The sequence below is a fragment of the Prunus persica genome, chromosome G1, assembly GCF_000346465.2.
Source record: "Prunus persica cultivar Lovell chromosome G1, Prunus_persica_NCBIv2, whole genome shotgun sequence".
Classification (NCBI taxonomy): Eukaryota; Viridiplantae; Streptophyta; class Magnoliopsida; order Rosales; family Rosaceae; genus Prunus; species Prunus persica.
Genome location: NC_034009.1, coordinates 488,954 through 509,839, shown reverse-complemented (window position 1 = coordinate 509,839; position 20,886 = coordinate 488,954). Strand labels below are relative to the sequence as shown.

The window sequence follows — 20,886 nt, the reverse complement described above, 5'->3', positions numbered from 1 at the left end:
AGTTCAAGAATCAGGCCCCAAGAGTGCTTTGAAAGGTTCGTGGAGCCTTAAGGAGCACTTTGGTTTCTTTCACCAACAAAACCAACAGCTGCTTACAAATTAATATTTTGGCTTGGCTTGAGAAGCTTGCGACATAGGAGCTGAGCATTCATGAGTTTAGCATTAGAGAGAGAAAGCTTGGATTTTATATGAGAAATAGGGGTTCAAAGCAAGGATAGGGAATTTTAGAAAGATTTGTTGAGGGAAGAGAGGAAAAGATAAGGGTGGAAGAATGGGGGACTTGAGCAAATTTCCAGCCGCTTGACAAAAGCTTCGTCACGCTCTTGGAGGGTTTGTTAGAGGAGAAAAAGGAAGGAGATGGGAGAACAGAGCTTGAAATTGAAGGGTTCCAGCAGTGAGGGAGGGTGCTTGCTAGCTCTGGATGTGGTTGGTTTTGCTGGGTAGGAGATGCCCCCTTTTATAGGCACTAGAAGCCCCCAATTTTATCAAGTCTTCTCCTCTATTTTTCTTCACTTTCTTACATTCAATCTTTTTTGGTGAAACTTTCCCAGCCTGAGAGCATAGGCACGAAGCTTTTTGGAGTTCCAAGATTTTCACGTGGCTAGGCTCCTTCATGTGGGTGAGGTGCCACTTACTTTTCTTCCTGGTTTTCTTATTACAGCTTGCAGAAGAAAGAAAAATGGGTAAGGGCTTTGGTATGAAGGGTATTCCTCCTCCAGCATCCTGTGCATATGAATTTCCTTTGGTTTTTACAATGGCTTACCATTTGACTTGGTTATGATACTTTTTTGAGAACACTAGATATTTTACACGATGCTAGATATTTTATAAGGTGCTGGGTTGGTCTATTTTCTAAGGTATTGGGTCATTGCTATTTTATTTCCAGCGACCTATGAGTTTGCTTTGGTTTCGTCAAGCTACTGGAAGCAGCTTATTTGCTCTAGTTTTGACAAGGTGTTGGATATTTTAGTTGATGTGGGATTTTTCCAAGTGTTATAGGCCATTGGATATTTTCCTAAGGTATTGGGTCTCCTCTCTGAAAAAAACATGCATCTAATGCTTAGAAAATGAACTTTAGCCACAACTATACAACAAAAACATTCAAAATGACAGATTCAGTTTGTTTATACTAGTTGAGCTAAACTTTTTTCATTTTAAACCAAGTATCTTAGCCTAGTCTCTTTGAACACAAATAGAGAAAGAAAAAAGGGAATATATCTTTACCCTTGATGACATTTTCTTGATTTCTCAAGAATGAACACCTTTGTTGGAAATGCCTTTTGTTTCTCTTGATTTTGACTCCTTCACCTCAAGGCTCCAAGATTGGAGTCCTGTACCTCACCACACCAAATGTTCCTAGATATGAAGAGAAGGCAATCAAGAAGTATGGATGCTAGTCTACTTCTTGATTGGACCAATTTTTTTGTTTATGTAAAATGAGATACAAAGATGATCACTCATCAACCAAAATAGGAAACCAAAAATCCTAGTTAGGTTTTATCAAACACTTGGCTTAAATAGGACAACACAAAAGGCAAAAGGAGAGCTTTCCATTAGTTGCCAAATTTTGGGTGGGTATTTGGGGCTCCATTTGTTCCGTGGGTCATGTCATCTTATGTCACTTATCCCTTAAGCCCAATAGCCTTTTGGGCTATTTTGTCAATTTCCTTCTAAATCATATTTAAAAGCCCAACTCAATATTTCTATATGTAAATTTTAATTCCATAATTAATCTTTTAATTATGATTTAACTATTAAATTATAATTATAGTCTTACTTAATTGACCCGGTCGAACTATTTGACTTTGGTCAATTGCTCCGGTCAACATGTTGACTTTTAGCCGTTGACTTTGACATTTGACTATCAACCATTGATTTGTGTCACCTCATTTCATTTATCCTCATTTGTACCTCTAATCACATTATTTGAGTGTGCAGATCCACAGGTTCCTTTTAGTAAGGTAGTGGGTTGACTCAACTCCTTAGAGATGATATACGAATTAAATTCTACAATTAAATTCTTTCTATTAATAAAGGTTAATTGAATCCTTTTAGAACATCCACAAACGATGGTTGTCGCCTAGTAGCAAGTCACGGTTATCCAAGCTAAATGAGATGTTGTTAAAGAACCTATTCAAATTGGAATGACCATGCAATTGAATCATTCTCTTATATCAATACTTCTTATTCACATCATTAGATCATGGAATCCGATTGTCAATATCCTAATGTAGATCATTCCTTTTATATGATTATCCTAGTAAGACTTGAAGACTTCTTCTTTCAAGTCTTATCCATTACTATGCGCAGAGATTTGACCAATCATATTTTAGAGTATTCTCTCTCCTTTACTAAGAGTAAAGATTTCTTGTTGTACATTCATTTGCTTTCATGACTCTATTGAGAATCCTGATGAGCACCTTTAAGCTATACATAATTTAGCATGACTGTATAGTGCCCTATTAACAACATAGCCACAAAACATCTATGATGCCTCAGGTCTAAGGATTAGTTTACACCATTGCAATTTATGAGTTTCAGCTTGACATGTGAGTAAAGACTTCCATGATGTAACTCATGTGTTGGATCGCATTCAGTGTACTTGTTCTTCTACAAGCACGTACATACGTATTGATGTGTCTCCACACTTAATGACTTGAGACTTTGCCATTCCCTAAATATAGAGACGATATTGTGTGTACTAGTCTTTGCGGAATGTTGACACCTAATCAATATTCCTATGACCAGGAACATATTCATGATTTAAGGATGATGAGAAGTGTCTATGTATGCAATCTCATTACATAGCTCTCATATCCACTTGTGTATTCCTTGGATTATGGTTGTTCTACATATTCAAAGATGATATAAGATGATTTAATGTATAAAACAACATTTCTTGCCCATTGATAACATAATATGTCTTTTATAAAAAAATATCCTTAACTCTAACTATTACATAATTAGTTGGCTTTAAGGGTAAATTTCTAACACTATCTCATTTACTCATATGTTTAGGTTCAAGAAATGGGCTTGAGTTTTGGTGCTCCTAAGTAGCCCAAAACTTTTACTCCTTGGACCATCAATGGGCCTAGTGAATACTCGTAATCATCCATACCACAACCCACTCAGCAAGCCCCAGGCATTTGCGTGGCTTAGGCCCCTTAAACTTGTAGCATGACTTGGTGAAAAAATAAGGATTTTCCTCTTGATGTCACCTGTTATTTGGCGTGCTTATGCTCGAGTTTTGTCGTATTTTATAGGGCTATAGCCAAGCCAAAATGGCGCTTGATGAAATAAAAAGCATGGGTTCATAGAGCTAGTAAATTTTATGGGCTTGTCACAACCTTTTGGCATGGCGGTTTATGTATTTGCTTGGAGTGGCACGTGGACCATGACTTGTACGAGCGCGTGCGACGAACTCTTGGGTACTCAAATCGGATTTTTTCTCAGTAAGGTGTGGTACTGTGCTGGGAATATATTTGGGCCCAACCTTAAATTTTTTGGGCCCCGACACTAAGTAAAGTTGTAAATGGGTAGGTGAATTACCTCTACTATAGTCTATATGCCTCAATTATTTACATCGATATGCTCAATTAATTACTTAGTAATTATGAAGTATGTAGGTAGAGAAATATTTTTGCATACCATTTTAACTCAAGGTGTATCCTCACCATCCTTCTCAACACTTGACACGTGTCCATGAACCTAACTCTAGTTAACTATTTGCTTTGTATTTGTGGAACCATAGTTATGTTCATGGACAAGTATTAGGTGTTGAGAAGAGTGGTGATGGTACAGTGATGAGCAAAAATGTTGTATACAGATCCATTTCACTGTGTTCCTAGGTGCCATTTGGGTTTTCAGTAGAAATTTTAAATAAATAAAAAAGGTTGATTACAATTTTGGTCACTAGGGTTTGGCTTGAAATCAATTTTAGTCACTGTGATTTCACATTTCCCAATTTCACCACTGTACTTGCAATCGTTAACAAATCAGGTGCAAGCCTTCAATTTTATCTGTTTGGCAGGGACTTTATTATCCTAAAAATGAAACAAAATTTTATAATCAAATATATAAAATTTAAATAAATATAAAAAAGGATAAAAACCACCCCCATCCCCAGCGTAAACCCACCCCATCCTAACCTCTCGACCATATCCACCATTGCCATTAGCTGCCATGAAAGGCAAGCAAATATTTTATTAAAGTTGACTTTGAGAAGAAGAACTCATGTGAATTGCTTTATTTCTAAAAAAATACAGATGAATCCAAGCCATTAACCTTTAGTGCAAAGCTGTCAGGCTTCTCTCTCTCTCCTCCAAAATTGATCAAGATAACCCACCCTAAAAACCAGCCTCCTCCTCCGGCAAACCCAGCCTCCACCTCTGTCGTAATTCTCCTATCTCTCTCTCTCTCTCTCTCTCTCTCTCTCTCTCATATGGACTGTATGGCATTGGATTTAGGGGTGGGTTGGGGTCGTCAGAGAAGATAGCCACAAAATAGCGATTACTGTATCTCCAGTAGATTCTGGAGAGAACAGGGTGATCCATTGTGTTTGTAATTTGTAAAGTGTGTGTTAATATGAAAATTGTATTGGCATTTTCTAAACTCTAGCATAGGTTGGGAATTAGTATGTGAATATATTTTCCTGATTGTTTTGGCTCAACACATTCAGTCCCAGATTTTCGAAGTATGATGTGATTGATATGAGAAACTTGATTTCAGGTAAATCATGATATAATCATGCATTCACTATAGAATTCCTAGTTAGAGTTATTTTTACTGAAGCACTTTTATGTTAATCCTATTTTTAATAGAATTAGATTTTATCTCTTGAGATTACTTTCCTCATTGAACTCATGTAGACAAAGAAATTTTGGTGCAATAAATTCCATTGGACAAGAAAATAATTAGGGTTCGGTGGATTAAATCGTGGGTCTCGTAATTCGCCCATGTGGCGTGTGACTCATCAAAATTGGATTAGTTGTCAAAAATGACACATGGCGACATCCGACGGAGTGCATCAAATGGTTCAAGATAAAGACAAAATTAAAGGAAAGAATCTTCTGTGATTGAATTTGATTTAAATCAAATATTAATCAGGTCAATCAATTAAAGATAATCCGGTTAAATTGCCAGATTATGGGAATTGATTTAAATCAAATCAAAATCCCACAAAACAAGGTTTTAAATAGGAAAAATTATTTAGGTCAAGCATCCTACAAGAGCCTATAAATAGGAGGCCTCAAGACGAGGGAAAAGGGGGTCAGGGAGAAAAAACCTAGCACTCAGAAGAAACAGAAAACTCTCTGCATTCTTCACCCTACTTTGGAAGAGCCACCAAGCATCACCATAGAAAAATTCCAAACACCAAACAAGCTTCGTGCTACCCGTTTAATCAAGATCAAGTCTCTACGACCCTTGTATTAAACATAAATTTTCTTTAAACACTTTGGAGATCGAATCAGAGGATTTAATACGGAGATTGTAACCCTAAATTTCATTAATGCAATATTATTTTGTACACGTGTTCTTGTCTCATTTGTCGCAGGAAATTCATGTTTACAACTCTATTTTGATTTAAGTAAAAATATCCTTTTTCATATTTGACTTGGAGAGCATGTTTTATTTAATACCAATATTGTTTCATTCTATAAACAATTGGGATTCTAAGAGACGAAATCAATTAGAGGGAAAACAATTGGGATTATTATTTCCCTAAGAGACGAAAACAATTGTTTCCAAATTGGTTCCAATGTTTCTTTGTTAGAGTGAAAGTCATAGAGCTGACGAAATCAATTAGGACTATAAGAGTGTCAAATCTAATCAACGGCAAGATATTGATTCGTGGCTTTTTACACTTCTCTTGAAAAGATATAAAATACGGTGTGCATCTCTTTTGCACACAAAAAAATAGCTTTTTCATATTTTGTTTGAGCATCTAAAATTCTTAAGAAAGCTGTTGTGTATATATTTGAGATAAATCATCAAGTGTTATATGTTTAGTTGATGATTTATCAAATACTTTAATCATTCATTTGCATTGTTGGGTGACTCATATGGTTGAGGGCACCAAGATCATAGTGGCGGTTTTCCTTTAGTGCGCTTGAAGCAATTGTGACCAGTATTGAGTTCAACATAAGGAGTGTCGAATATCATCTCGTGACAGAAGTTGAGTTACGAAGAAGTTGGTAAACATTATCTAGAATGTGTATAAGATAAGTGTGTGAGTACTTCTTGTAATCATCGTACTATAGTGGATTTGTGTTGGATTGAAGAGTTCCGTAGATTTTCCTTATATGTGGGGTTTTACTACGTAAAATAATTCTCTGCGTGTTCTTTTGTTTAATGTTCAGTACGTTTCAGGATTGATAAGCCATATCAATCCTGCTATTAAAGGTTAATTGATATTAAACATTTGAAATTTGTTGGAGTTTTAATATGAAAGCTTCATGTTCATTCTTTGTCTTGTAATTCATATTAAACACAACCTTTTTATTTTTATTTTTATTTTTTACCGAAAGGACAATAAAGTCCTTACCTAATTGACGGAACGGAAATAAAGGCTTGGACCTGATTTGTTAATGATTGCAAATGCAGTGACTAAATCGAAAAAATTGAAATCACAGTGACCAAAATTGATTTCGAGCCAAATAGTAACCAAAATTGTAATTAACCCAAAAAATGTAAGTCTTCTTAAGCATATGGCACGGACCCAAAATCGCCCTGCTGCCTAGGGTTTTAGAATGACCGGTAGAATTAGAAATTGATCGTCATCAACATCGAAGCAGGGTGAAACATGGTGGTACCTCTCTACAGCTTGAACACCCTCAGATTGGGCTATTCAATAGTTTCTTGTACATTTGCTTCCACAGCTAAAAGATTTCTTGTTGGAGACCTAAAACCCTCGCACATTTCTCTTCAAAATCATATACTTCCCAGATCCATCACCTCAAAAATCTCAGCAGACCAACACAATTTCACAGTCGCTTACCTCATAAACTCATGTGGGTTGTCCCCAGAAGGCGCAATTTTATCATCCAAATGGTTAGAGTTGCAATCCTCACCAGGAGCAGACTCTGTTTTGGCCCTTTTGAGCAAATATGGACTCTCTGAAACCCAGATCTCAAAGGTTGTCAGGTCACGCCCTACTATTCTTGTAGCTGATCCTGAGAAAATCCTTTCGCCCAAGCTTGAGTTTTTCAGCTCTGTTGTAGTTTCAAGGGAAGACCTTGCGAGAATTCTGTGTTTTAATCCCCACCTTTTGTTAAGAAGCTTGGAGAATCAGATTATACCCACTTATAATTTTCTCAGGAGTCTGATTTCCGAGGAAAACGTAGTTTCTGTTCTGAAGCGCAGTTCATGGATTTTCCGGGAAAATCGCAGAAAGAATGTGGTCCCCAATATTGAGCTTTTGAGGGAATTGGGTATGCCCCAATCATGCATTGCTCTGTTGGTAGCTCACAACACTGAGGTCTTGATACACAAGCATGAAAAGTTTGCTGCAGCTGTGGAAGAGGTTAAGGCAATGGGATTTGATATGAAGAAATCAACTTTTGTGTTGGCACTAAGAGCATTGTGTGGAGAGAGCAGTAAGTCCATATGGAAACGAAGCCGTGAAATTTACAAGCGGAGTTGGGGTTGGTCTGAAAATGATGTGGTCTCTGCATTCAGGAAGAATCCACAGTGCATGACTATGTCTGAGAAGAAAATAATGGAGGTAATGGATTTTTTTGTGAACAAGATGGGATATTCTTCAGGAGTGATTGCCACATACCCTTTGGTTTTGTGTTTCAGTTTGGAGAAGAGAATTATTCCAAGATGTTCAGTTGTTAAAGTTTTGTTGTTGAAGGGGTTGATAGATGAAGACTTCAGTTTGTCTTCTGTGTTGTTGCCCCAACCGCATAAGTTCTTGGAGAGGTTTGTGACCAGATATATAAACCAATTACCAATTTTGTGGGATGTGTATCATCTAAAATTGGATGTCAAGGATGTGTGATCTTTCTGCACTGTACTAAAAGTTTTGTGTGCTTAAGGTTTCATTTATTTGATAAAGATGAACAAAATATCTTTCATCATTCATGGCATTGGCATTGGATCCACATTTCTATCATATTGGTTTTTCTGTGTAGGGTATAAATATAAAAGTCACAGGAATATAAACTAGACCATATTGAAAACCTCATCAAAATGTGAGTTAGAATTGTTGGGACGGGCTTAAACTAAATCTGGTTGAGCCCTTCAAAAAAAAAAATACCAAATCCAAAATGTTATTCATATTTTGCTGGATTTAAGTCATTTGTTTGGTTTTGCGACCCCACAAGTCAATCGTTTGTTTGTTTTTTTACTCAGAGAAAATTAAATCGAATCAAATCACACATCGTTTGGCAGCTATGCCAAATTTTATGCATGTAGGTAATTAGAGCAGTTTTTCCATAATGTGGATAACCACAAGTGCGGGATAACCACTTTTTGCCTTGCTGATCAACAGGCACTGTACATGCCCATTGATCGACGGTGCAAAAAACGGTTGCCTGATCAACAGGCATTGTACATGCCCATTGATCGACGGTGCAAAAAATGGTTATCCGCAGTTTAATGTACCATAGAAAACCTGCGGTATAGAGCCCTCCTTGGTAAGACTTGGTAAGAAGACAACCTTTTCACTTCAACTAAGACTGGTCGACACTTGACATTTTAACCTGTTTGCCAATAATTTCCACCTAAAATAGCCTCATAAGTCATTGATTCATTAAACCATCAAACATTCCATATTTGAGATAACGTGTATTTGCTTCTAACTAAGGTAAACTTTAACCATCACCTTATTACATGTAAAGGAGAAAAGAAAAAGAAAAAGAAAGTATAAATGGAGGGAGAATAAACAATAAAAAATATGAAATCAAATTAAATACATGATGAGCTTTTATGTTTAAAATTTATTCAGACTTTCTCTGCAGTTGATGAGATGAAGAGCCAGCGGACTTGAAACTGGGGATTTGAAGCAAAAATCAGCAAACTTTATTTCCATATTTTAACAGATTTGTCGTGACTAGTAGAGGCGACCATTCCTGTGACTGGTGACTGTGCTAAAGCTGATATTACACCCTCATGAGCTTGAATGGTCATACACTTATTCTCAGCCATGTTCCAGAGCTCCAATGACTGCAAGCAAATTTAAAGAAAAAAGCAGCATTAGCATCCTAGAACATACATCACAAAAAGAAAACTCAGTCTCAATGGTTTACAGAACGGATGTTCTCTCAAGTTAAATTTGGAAGAGGATAAGAAAGTCCACTCTATTTTACATAGCATTTGGCCGACACATCACTATGGAATTGTTCTATTTCCATGTGATGTCTTGATGCAATATAATTGTGGCCAAACAACCTACAAGAGTTGATTTTTATTTCTAAGTGGCCGCTGACCAGGCAGTTCTGAGAAAATAATATTCTAAATATTTCAAACGTAACAGAATTCGTGTGCAATCCAATTTTTCATTTCACGTCACCAAAACAAAGCAAAGTTTACCTGGTAGCCTCCAATGACCAAGAGAGTGGAGTAGCTTGGATGGAAAACACAAGACTGGAACATGTTTCCACTGGGACTGAGTTCATGAATGCACTCTCCAGAGGATAATGACCACACCCTGACAGACTCTTGACTGACAGATGCCAAATAATCTCCATTTGTATCCCAGCAAAGAGAGTGTACCTCTGTGGTGTGACCCTGAGATTCAAAACATCGTGCTTTACGATCAGTAACATATCAAAACATAACCTACTTTTCAGACTTGATTGATTAATGAAACCTTTAAGTTTCATTGAAATTAACAATTGCGAATCATACCTGCAATGAATGTGTCTGCCTGTCACTCTCAGCATCAAATATAGACACAACATTTCCAGATGCAGCAGCAAGAAACTGTCCAATTCTTGGCTGGAATCTCACCTGTGCTGAGCCTCCCTGGATCATTAAATGACTGATATTTAGAACAGAAAATAAACAAAAGTTAATCATGAACTTCAAACAACTAAAGGAGAGTCCCAATACCAACCTTAGAAACGCGAGTGCAAGAATACTGATTGATATTCCAAAAGCGAATCTCATTGTTAGCATCACAGGAGCAGAAAAGGTCATTCTTCTTAGGATGGAAATCAAGTGACATTACATGCGAGGTATGCCCTGCATATGTCTGTAAAGAATAGTTTGGCTGCAAAAATGAACTCAACCCTTTAGAAACCCAAAATAATAAAATGGGCGGAAAGGAATAAACTAAATATAAGTGCCCTTTATAAATGCGGACCAAAAACTTCACTGGTGATAAAGAAAAAGAAAGTCAGGAAATTCTTGATTACACATGTCAAATACAAGCACCTAATGCATACTATGTTCGGATATTCCACCACATAAAATGGACCTAATGCCATTGATAACATACAAAATATACAGAAGTAGAAGCTATAAAATAATGAAAGCAGAAGTCAAAAGAGAGGTCAAATATCTCTCTCTGAAGGTAGATTATAATGACAATGTTGTAAATATACAGTATCTTATATACCATATTATGTTTGAAAGTTCAAATAAGTGAAATCCATTCTTAGCATTCATGTTACACTTTAAATAACACCCATCATGCTTAGCTGACTATCCTGGGACATACATGGGCCAAAACAATATATAAATCTGACAAATTTTAAACCTACGCCTTATCACACCATTACCTAAATTCCATAGTATATTAAAAAATCTTGAGTCTCCTCAAACTGAATTTACAAACTAGTAAGATTGTCATAATGCATGTCATCAATAAGATTATCCAGTTAGACAACCTAAAACATTATATTGTAACAAAACTATGATTCCTTTAAGAAACAATAAGCATTCATGAACAAGCATAAAAAAATGAAGAAGTTGCCTTGCCAACTATTTTGAATAATTATTTCAGTCGGGGTCCAGATATTTAATTGAGAATAAATCAAAACCAGAGGAAGGGAAACCAAAAATTGTTTATGGAAAATGCATTTGGCAACATTAAAAATGAAACAGAAATGGAAGCACAGAATTTACGTCAGCAGCATCCCAAAGTCGCACAGTTGTGTCAAATGAAGAAGTTGCCAACTGAGTTGAATTTGGTCTAAATCGAACATCAGTAATTATCAAGGAGTGCTCCTCTGATGTGCTTTCAGTTTGCAGTGTTTCCATATTCCAGACAACAACCTACTGACATGAAAAAACGAAAGAAAATCATTCACATCATTCCTTTTCTCATTAATATTGAAATTTGGATAACTTAGGATTGTTTGAATCCATTGGAGTCACTAATTTATTGAATTCCAAAGTAAAAGTTTCAGACCATCTGAAAATAGCATCAATCTAAAACCAGTACTGTTACAATTATCAGATAAGAATTACCTAAACCCAATTAGTAAATCAATTATTTAGCTTACAACAAGACTTGAACCTGCGCTCTACCCCTTCCCCATCCAACCCCAATGCCACCTGAGTTGGAGTTTGCGCAACTATAGCACCATGGAAGAATCAGGAACACCACAGATTCTCTACTCATATATACCAGTTCTTCCCCTATGCGGACGTTCGGAAGTTATTACCATGCCGATGCCATTGTAAACAGGGAGGAAATGAGGGAGGAGTGGTAGAAAATACATGGCGTCCGTACAGTAATAACTTCTGGACGTTCGCACAGGAGAATATCTGTATATATATACACACACACACACACACACACACACACACACGTATATGTGGGTTTTCTTTCCCAAATAATCCTGCCTTGATTGCACAGGTAGTTAAACCCACAATCAAAAGTGTTTTACCATTGATCTGCATTTTCCCCATAAGACATTATCACACACATCTTACTATGTAAAATGAATGCCTTGCCTCCAGTCCGAAATACTATGTGAAACCGGAAAAAGGCCATTCTGGGAGAACTTTATAAAATCGCAATCATACAGAGCCAGTGACAATGCATATATGCCAAAGCCATTCAAACATTTTGGTAAAGGGATCTTCAGGGATACAGCGAATTCCGGTATCAATCTATTTTTTCTTACATGCACCTCACTAAATCAGTGTTAACTTCAAATGTTATCACAAATATGGGGTGTAACAATCAGTAGAGATGCTTTGTTTTAGATAAATAATCAAAATAATCAGAATGGATTTCCCCGGAACTAAGTCATAACATATTTCCTGAAGTATCTTCTGGACCAAAATAATACAAGTCAGTAGTAACTAGTAACAGCATCATTCATGTGAAGCATAAATGAATAAACACTTTACAACATTATAATAAAGTAATACTAGGCTGACCAAATTTTTGTACCACATTTCAATACGACATAATGTGGCAAGTGATTTGTACAAGCAACATCCAAAGAGAGAAAATCATTAATTGACATGGCATGTACACATTATTTGCCACATGATCTGGTATTTCAATATGGTGCAAAAATGTGGTGTCTCTAGCATTATTGTTCACCCAGTATCTTTAGAAATTGTAATTCATTCCCTAGAGGGAATTATACCTTCTTGTCATGCCCAGCACTGGCCAACAGTTTTCCCTCTGAAGAGAAATGACAACAGACAACTTTGCTACTACTTTTACGTATTGAACCAACTTCACTGAAGGAAAAACCTGAGTTAAAGAGAAAAAGTCACTGCTGCAGTCAGTTGGATCAATTAACACTGTACTTAATAGCAGTAATCTTGGCTGCAATGAATTTAGCAAGATTGTCTCTTGGGTTTTGGCATAAAATAGTTTATTAGCAAGAAATAAGGCAGCTAGCAATGAATTCAGGTTGACATCACCTGGAAAAGACCATGAAGGAAGATTGACCAGAAAGTACACGTTAGAAGGTCAAGGAGGGAAGAAAAAAATATCTACCACTAAATGGTACAATCTGCCAAGTAACCAAGAGTCTGGCTCTTGCGGTGCAGGATATTGATGCCCCGGAACCAAAATACCCAATTGTATTGTGGACCCATTGGTTGGTGGTGAACATTCAACCAGTTTTGGAGTGTATCCCAAAGGGCTCCTCTCTGGGAAAGAAGAGGAGGTAGGTGGTGATAATGCTGGGATAAAAAACACACATGGTCATAGGTTCCTTCTGTAATAAGGTTCCTGGGTTGCATGGACCCAAGTTGCCATGCATGATCCTAGTTTCAAGTTCAAGCTCTATGCTTTGGATGATGAAACACACCTTGGCAACAAGGTGACGAAGGAGAAGCTGTTAGAGACAATTGACGGGTAGAAGAGCAGTCATGATGGCCAAATTTTTAGGCTAATACCATTAGTTGTTTGGATATCATGAATCATGCATCTTTGACCATGCTATCAATGAACATTTAACAAATTTAGGAGAAAAAAACATTTTCAAACATGAAATCATCTATACCCTTTGAAGCTTCTGCAGAATGTGCAGGGTTCCGTTTCAATGTGCCAAAAAGATCCCTTCCATCTCCATCATCATGTGATAAAAAGGATTCCACATTATCTTCTAAGGAGCCAACATCTCCAAATTGTTCAATGTCATCCTGCAATTGAAAAAATGATTCAACAAAGACTTCTTAAATTTAGTGGGGAAAATCTGTCTCGAAGCAAGCACAATTTGCTAGAGTGGTCCCATTAGATAAATCCGGTAGCAGACACAGATTGGAGCCATTAATCTCAAGCATCCCAATTGGACACGATGTTAAAAGTATAAATAGTTATAACTTATAACTTATGCATGGATAATAAAATGGATATGTGGGGAAATGAGAACTTCGGAGATAAAATTTTGCAGTCAAACACAAAGTATAGCATATTTAATTATATGAGATTCAAAAACCTCAGATGATAAGAAAATACGTGTCTTGCTAGTAACTTTGTACACACAACACCTTTATCAATTCCACATCCATTGAAACATGGACCCAGCTAATAAACATAATCAAATAATTAGGAGCATCAAATTTCCCTTTTCCATCCTTCACACATGGTTTTAAATCAAGATATTATTGGAAAAGGTATGAAAGTAATTAGTAATTGCTTGTTCCAATTAAATGTCTACGGTGAAGACTATTGCTTTTTTGGATACTAATGATTTTACTTGCAAGGAATGTCATGTCTTATGGAGTCCTGAGCATTTAGATTAACCCTCCTATCTGTAGATAACGAAGGTTAAATATCTAAATTTTACGTACCAGCTGGTTTGTGGACGATGCAAGGCCACCAGTTCCATCTGCACCATACATCATAATACTTTTCGGAATGTTACTGGCATTTGGCAAATTACCAGCCATAGAAACTCCGTCTCCAGGGGTATGGGTGGATGGCGTTGATGGTTGAGAGTTGGGTGAAGGACCAATTGTATTTCCTGTACCAGTACTGTTAGCAGCTCCAGAGGAAGAAGGCCCTTTCCTCTTGCGGCTATTCTATTACATGATAAACGGCCATTAGTAAATAATCTAATATATATATATATATATATATATGTTTTAGTATAGTATCAATTTGGTTCATAGAAAAGCTCAGACAGAATTAATATTCAAACATGTGACCTCAATAAAAAATTTAGCTTATAGCAGTGAAGGGAAAATAAAGGACATGACATCACTGGATCAACAAAAGCAAGCACAACCTGTTGTACTTGCTGAGGCTGCAAAGGATCCTGTTGTTGTTGAGAAGAAGAGTGTTGCATCTGTGACATGTTTATCTGATTGAAACACAGCAAAATTAAGAGAAACGTCATCATTATGTCTGTTTTAAACACACCAAAGGTTCTGGAAAAATCATCACAAAGAGTAGTTACTCATAACCAACCATATGACTTATAAATCATTAGCCCTAGAGATGTTCTTTTATACACCTATACTAAGAAAACCCAAACCTTATGCAGCAGCAATCCTATATATTCAACATAAAAGTGCATAGGAGGACCTATAGAAAGATATGACATTTATAAACAAGAAGGAGGACCAGTCTTGCCAAGCTTGTGAATAACATCTTACCTTCGATGAAGTTGACTGCATAGGAGAACCTATAGATCCATTATTTGTGATTGGCTGACCATCTTTGGCATTTAAATTTCCCCTAGGAAATCCCCTCATATCTCCATAGATAGGTGAGCTACCAACATTTCCTTGTGCCTGAACCTGTGCTAAAAGCTGTTGTTGTTGCTGCGAGAGAAGCTGAAACTGAGTTGCACCTTGCAGAAAAGGCTTTTGAACTTGAGCACCTAAACCTGGCCGCATCTGGTCAATTCCCTGTATTGGCACATGCCTCAGTTAAAATCGTCGGACCAGTCATATTTACAACATGAATCCCTGAGACACATGAACTTCAGAATACAACTCACAGTTAAAGGCCAACCCTTCAACGGAAGACCACCAACTCCTGGGTTCAATCCTGTATTCCAAAGAAAGAAAAAATAAAAATAATTCTTTTAACAATAATTAGAAAATTTAACAGGAAATTTTAAAAATATGACTTCTCAGGCATCTCCACAAGCTTATTGCATAGCGACCCAGTTTGACACAAACAAAAGAACATTACTGAACTCCTGGGCTCAACACTTACATCCCGACACTGTTTCTAGAGCGGATGTTTGAGCACCAAGGCATGCCAACTAAGGAGCTAGCCTAATATTCAGTGCGATGAGGAACAGTCACCTGGCCCTGTAGGTACATTCATTTAATTTTACACGGAATAGCATTTTAACATTTTCCTTCTTTGATTTTCTTTTTATTTGGTTGCAGCGGGCATGGTCTATAACTGTAAACTCATTTTGAGCATAACTTTATTTTTTTTTATCACAAAGTTTAGCTTTGACATAACAAATATGCAATAGCATAAAAGATAATCGCACTTTAAGGTATACGAGAGACATAAATAGAAAGGTCGAAATATTATTTAATCTGAATTATACCTCATAAATTGTAGATTGGTGTTAGGAATGATGTGGAAGGAAACAAAGAAAGTAGGAAAGTGAGCATAAACAAACATAACAAAATCATGATGCTTTTAATCCTTCTCCTGTCTGGTAGACAACATAAAATTCTATGCCTCTATTTTGATTCTTAAATTCTTTTAAGAACCAGGAAGTCATACCTGCATTCCCCATTCCTGGTTTTGACTGCATCATGCCCTGCCCATAAATTGAAGAATCCGTAGGCAAAGATCTCTGAGCAGTGCCCATGTTAACTTCACTCTTTATGTCCTACAGACAAGGAAGAACCAAAGCTTTACTAAAATTAGAAAGAAGGAAAGGAAGAAAACAGTACAATTAGTGTTGTATAAGTAGTTACTGTGGTCTGTTGACTTCGAGCCTGGATTTGTTGTAATGCCGCATTAACACTACCAGGGTTTCCTTGAACCATCTGACTGTATTAGCAAATGACCAAGAAAAATAAACTACCAAAATAACTAAATATCAGAAAACTGTGAAAATATGATCTTCCAGTTGCTTACCCAGGATGGTTTGTTGATTTCAGAAGGGCCACTCTAGCATCAAGGAGTGGTTGGGATGTCTCTGAGTCAATTGGATTGGGGTGTTTCACACGTTCCTCATACATTTTTGCTGCCAGTGCACTAGCAGTAGATTGCCCAAGCATTCCTTCAGAGCTTATTGAATTTAATGGACCACCAAGGGGAGGATGATTAGGATCCCTTCGTTGCATCTGAGCTTGGCGCATTAGTTGCAACTGCTGCATTTGCAGCTGTTGTTGCTCTTTTGCTTTACCTTGTTGTGCCTGCAAATCAAGAAAATAGGAGTGCATAAAGAGGTCAGTTAAAACATCAGCATAAGTAGCACAATTATCCTAGCGGCCACATCTATAGCATTAAAATTGAAACAGTCACCTCTATATAAGCTGCGGCGGCCTCAGAATGTTTATCATTTGTCCTCGCAATAAAAATGTCCCAAAACACAGACCACCATTCAAAAAGAAACCCCCCGGGAGCATCAATGGCTGCATATTATATGTAATAACTAATTACAGTTAACTTGAAGTGAAGACAGTACTCTTAGAGTCCCAAGTCAATAAGCGTGATAAATTGCTACTCAAATTGATTGGAAGCGAGCAGCATAAACAATAGGACCATTCAAAACGGATCTAATCTAGCCCAATTCAACAAGTTGAATAGTATTACCAAAGTAATAATAAGCACAAAGAAGAAGTAAATAAATTCTTTGCTATTGTTTAGTGTCCATTACCTACTGGATCCGGTGCAACCTTCCCTTCATTCATGAAAGACTTAGCAGTAGCATGCAATTCTTTCTTCACTAAATAATCATAAATGTACACATCAAGCCTATAGACAAAGCAAATTAACCAAATTTAGCAAAAAACCCACTAACAAACACATAATACATAATCAAAACATGTAATAGTTCACTAATAAATAAATCACAGTATGTACATCTTATCTGCTTCCCAATTACTCTGCGCCATTGTGTGGGTCAAATTATACAAGCCAAACTGCCAAAAACAAAGAAAACCCAATTCAGCTTTGCAATCAAAATCCAAAATTTGCATTACCAAGAACATAATCGCAATTTAAAAAAGAAAAATTTACTTCTGGTTTCAAAAAATCAAAAATAATTGGCGAGATTGTTGAATTGTAACTGCATTGCAGTGACAGGACCAACCTGAGAAGAAGAAATTGTTGGATCAGAGGCTATGAGAGAAGGACGATCGTCGTTGATCAAGCATGCGCTGCTGACTCCACCAGCAAGCACACAATTTTGTAATAGCACACAAAAATTGAGGGAATTTAAAAACTCGTGTTATTGGGATTTGAGAATTTAAGCAAGAAGACGTGACACGACGAGTTAGGCTTTGTCAATTGTTTGTGATCACAAAGCACACGGAGTTCCTTCCAACACTTCCAAGTTTTTCGCTGTAAATCACAACAATTTGAACTTTAACCGAAGCTGATGAGCTTCTTTTCTCTCTGTGTTTTTTTGTGTCAGTGAAGTCAATGAAGCGAGCTTCTTAGCTTTCTCCAAACCTCAGCCTTGGAGCCCGAACCTGGGCCGCTTTGGTGTTGGCTCTGTACAGTACAGTCGTGTATAATTCTAGAAATTTAAAGCTTTTCTTCTCTATTCTTTTTATTTTGACGTATCACAAGGTGGTCAGGTAAAGAGTTAGGGAACGAAACCCAATCAAAGACGTTTGGGCGCTGGAAATGGCAGTGACACATGTTGGATGGCTCGTACATAAACGACTTTGATTTCGTGTTTTGGTTTAATTACCATTGTTTAAGAGTGCTGCTAAAGGAACCTTAAAATTAATTGAGTACATTTTATAATTTAAGTTAACTTTAATATTTTAATCAAAAAATAAAATTAACTAAGTACACCTTATTTAACTACGAAAAATAGAGACGATAGCATATTAAACTCACACACACAACACGGATGCGAGGACTCGAATCCAAAACCTTGCATGAGAGAGTAAATACTCCAAACTACTACACTAGTAGGTGATTTGCAGCAGCACTCTTGTTTAACTTGTCTTGTCTGGCTAAAATGCTAGAATATAAATAGGAATTGTACCCCTTGCCTTTCCCTAATTATTCCGGGATGGAATGACTTCATATCTCCATCTGGATTCCATGGGCCCTACTAGAATGGGCCTTTCAGAAGTAAAGAAAGTCTGGGAAAAGAACTTGTTGGGCTTTGAGGGATATTTGGGCTTACATGAGTGGCCTACTGCTATTGGAGATGCTCTTATAAACATATTATGCATCATCATCATTATGACGGGGCAAATCATTCGTCTTGCAGAAGATTGATTACTTGAAGGACAAGGTGCACCCAAACTTTGTGAATGAGCCCGCACATTCTTCTCTAAATGGATAATCATTTCACAGAAGAAGGCAAATTCAAAGAATTTTACAAGGCTGCCCTGGGATCCCTACGAGGAATGTCTTCACTAGTTTCAGTCCAACGGAAAATGTCATTCACCTCATCTCGACACACATACATGCTTATTCTTTTGTTAATATTAGCCTCTTGACCCGTATGTGTCAATTGAGTTTTTTAATTAGTTATTATTTAAATTAAATTTAAAATTTAAAAAATAATTAATTATAAAACACAATTGGCAGACGGCGTGACAAGGGACTAGTTAATTGTTATATATGAACGAGTTCCTTGCCTCACATTGAACTGGCTTGATAAGTTAAAAGGTACATACCCTTTCTCTATATGGATGAGTACGCACTATTATATTCAAGTTTCAAGCATATGCTAAAATGCAATTTTCTAACAGTTCTACAAGGGTCATCCTTCTCTGTATAAAATTAAGATAAACTGTTAACATGAACATTGAAAGACTACTTCACTGCAGTATTTACAAATAATATTGGTATTCAAAGGTATGTTGTTTCGTACCAACCATCAACTTAGAGCAATGATCACACTTCATATTCTATGTTGCAACATAATCCATCTGAATCTGATGACGATCTCATGAAGCATGCAACAAAAAGGTCTCTGTGCACGCATGAAGCATATATCAAAATGACTTCGTACTTTATTCATAAACAAACAAGAAACTATTGTGCTAGTTATATGTATACTTAACTCGTGAAACAGATTAGAAATTTACTGAATTATATATTTGATGCGATAAATTTCATAACTATCACAAATTTGTTTTTAAAAATGATATATGAGAGAGACAGAGGATCAGGTATAAAGATGTTTGTGTCGAGAGAGAGAGAGAGAGAGAGAGAGAGAGAGAGAGAGAGAGAGTATGAAGGTATAATGATGTCCGGACGTTGTTTGGTTGGTCCATTAATGGCACCACAAAACCCCTTTGAATTGAATCACACACTAGACTAGATGCTACACCTAAGAAGAAAAGAAATTGAATCTCCCCAGATGCAGATCAAGACCAAGACCACGGCTTTTTCAACTTGTTGGTTTTGGTTAATTTGACTCTCTCCTCAATATAATATTATTGTCAGAGCAGAAAAGGAAAACAAAAAAGCATGAGAGTGAAAACCCTAACACCTAATAAAATTCAGAGGGAAAGAGAAGAGAGTGGGCTTTCATTTCATGTCTGACAGAGCGTGTTGGAGTTGGAGGGAGAGGACAGTTGGCCAAATAAATTACTTGCCCACAGACAGGTGAGCCTCATTACTCCATCCAAGCGTGACAGTTGGGTGACTACATATCGACCGACCCCTCTCTTAGCCTATTAACCTTCACTTCTCTTCTTGCACTATATAACACAACACAGCATGCTTTCGTTTTACTTGTGCACTACGAGTGAAAGAGAGAGCTAGTTATTAGCTCTGCTTCCTTCATTTTGATCAAGTAGCTTCATTTTGGGTTAAGCAAATTATCAAATATGAGGGTCATTTTATCAGCTGGTTGTGTTGTAGTTGCTATCTTATGTGTTTTTCTTGTGAGTGGTTTGGTTGTGGCGGATGATGATGCTAAGGTGGTTAAGGATGATAAGCACTTATTTCCTCATCCCCACCCACGTTTTTTTAGGGGAGGAAAGGGGTTTAGGCATGGAAGGTTTGGTGGCGGTGGAGTTGGTGGAGGCATTGGCGGTGGCGGTGGTCTTGGTGGAGGCATTGGCGGTGGGGGTGGTCTTGGCGGAGGTGGAGGTCTAGGAGGTGGTGGTGGGCTTGGAGGTGGAGGAGGTGCAGGTGGTGGGTTAGGAGGTGGCGGTGGTCTAGGTGGGGGTGCAGGAGGTGGGTTAGGAGGTGGTGGTGGTGGTCTAGGTGGAGGTGCAGGAGGTGGTGGTGGTGCTGGGGGTGGCTTAGGAGGAGGAGCTGGAGGTGGTTTAGGTGGAGGAGGAGCTGCAGGTGGTTTAGGTGGAGGAGCTGGAGGTGGTTTAGCGTGGAGGAGGAGC

General features: G+C 37.3%; 3 protein-coding genes across 3 annotated transcripts in view; 2 read left to right on the top strand and 1 right to left on the bottom strand.

Moving 5' to 3' along the window:
• On the top strand, positions 6,718-8,090 carry LOC18788436 (transcription termination factor MTERF6, chloroplastic/mitochondrial). Its single transcript, XM_020557748.1, has one exon. The coding sequence runs from the start codon at positions 6,803-6,805 to the stop codon at positions 8,000-8,002; it is 1,200 nt and encodes a 399-aa protein (XP_020413337.1). The 5' UTR covers positions 6,718-6,802; the 3' UTR covers positions 8,003-8,090.
• Positions 8,720-18,001, bottom strand: LOC18788292 (transcriptional corepressor LEUNIG_HOMOLOG). The gene is made up of 18 exons (XM_007221848.2): positions 17,661-18,001; positions 17,432-17,490; positions 17,226-17,323; positions 16,871-16,980; positions 16,481-16,761; positions 16,318-16,393; positions 16,121-16,229; positions 15,369-15,418; positions 15,022-15,276; positions 14,652-14,726; positions 14,215-14,445; positions 13,425-13,563; positions 12,555-12,664; positions 11,074-11,223; positions 10,061-10,216; positions 9,853-9,969; positions 9,535-9,732; positions 8,720-9,168 (listed from the first exon to the last, which is right to left on the bottom strand). The coding sequence occupies exons 2-18, from the start codon at positions 17,461-17,463 to the stop codon at positions 9,025-9,027; spliced, it is 2,331 nt and encodes a 776-aa protein (XP_007221910.1). The 5' UTR covers positions 17,464-17,490; positions 17,661-18,001; the 3' UTR covers positions 8,720-9,024.
• LOC109946530 (glycine-rich cell wall structural protein) overlaps positions 20,231-20,886 on the top strand; it is a 1,294-nt gene continuing 638 nt past the window's right edge. Inside the window, exon 1 of the mRNA XM_020554694.1 lies at positions 20,231-20,866. Within this exon, the coding sequence (XP_020410283.1) occupies positions 20,374-20,866 (493 nt within the window). The 5' untranslated portion in view covers positions 20,231-20,373. The remainder of the gene's footprint in view (positions 20,867-20,886) is intronic.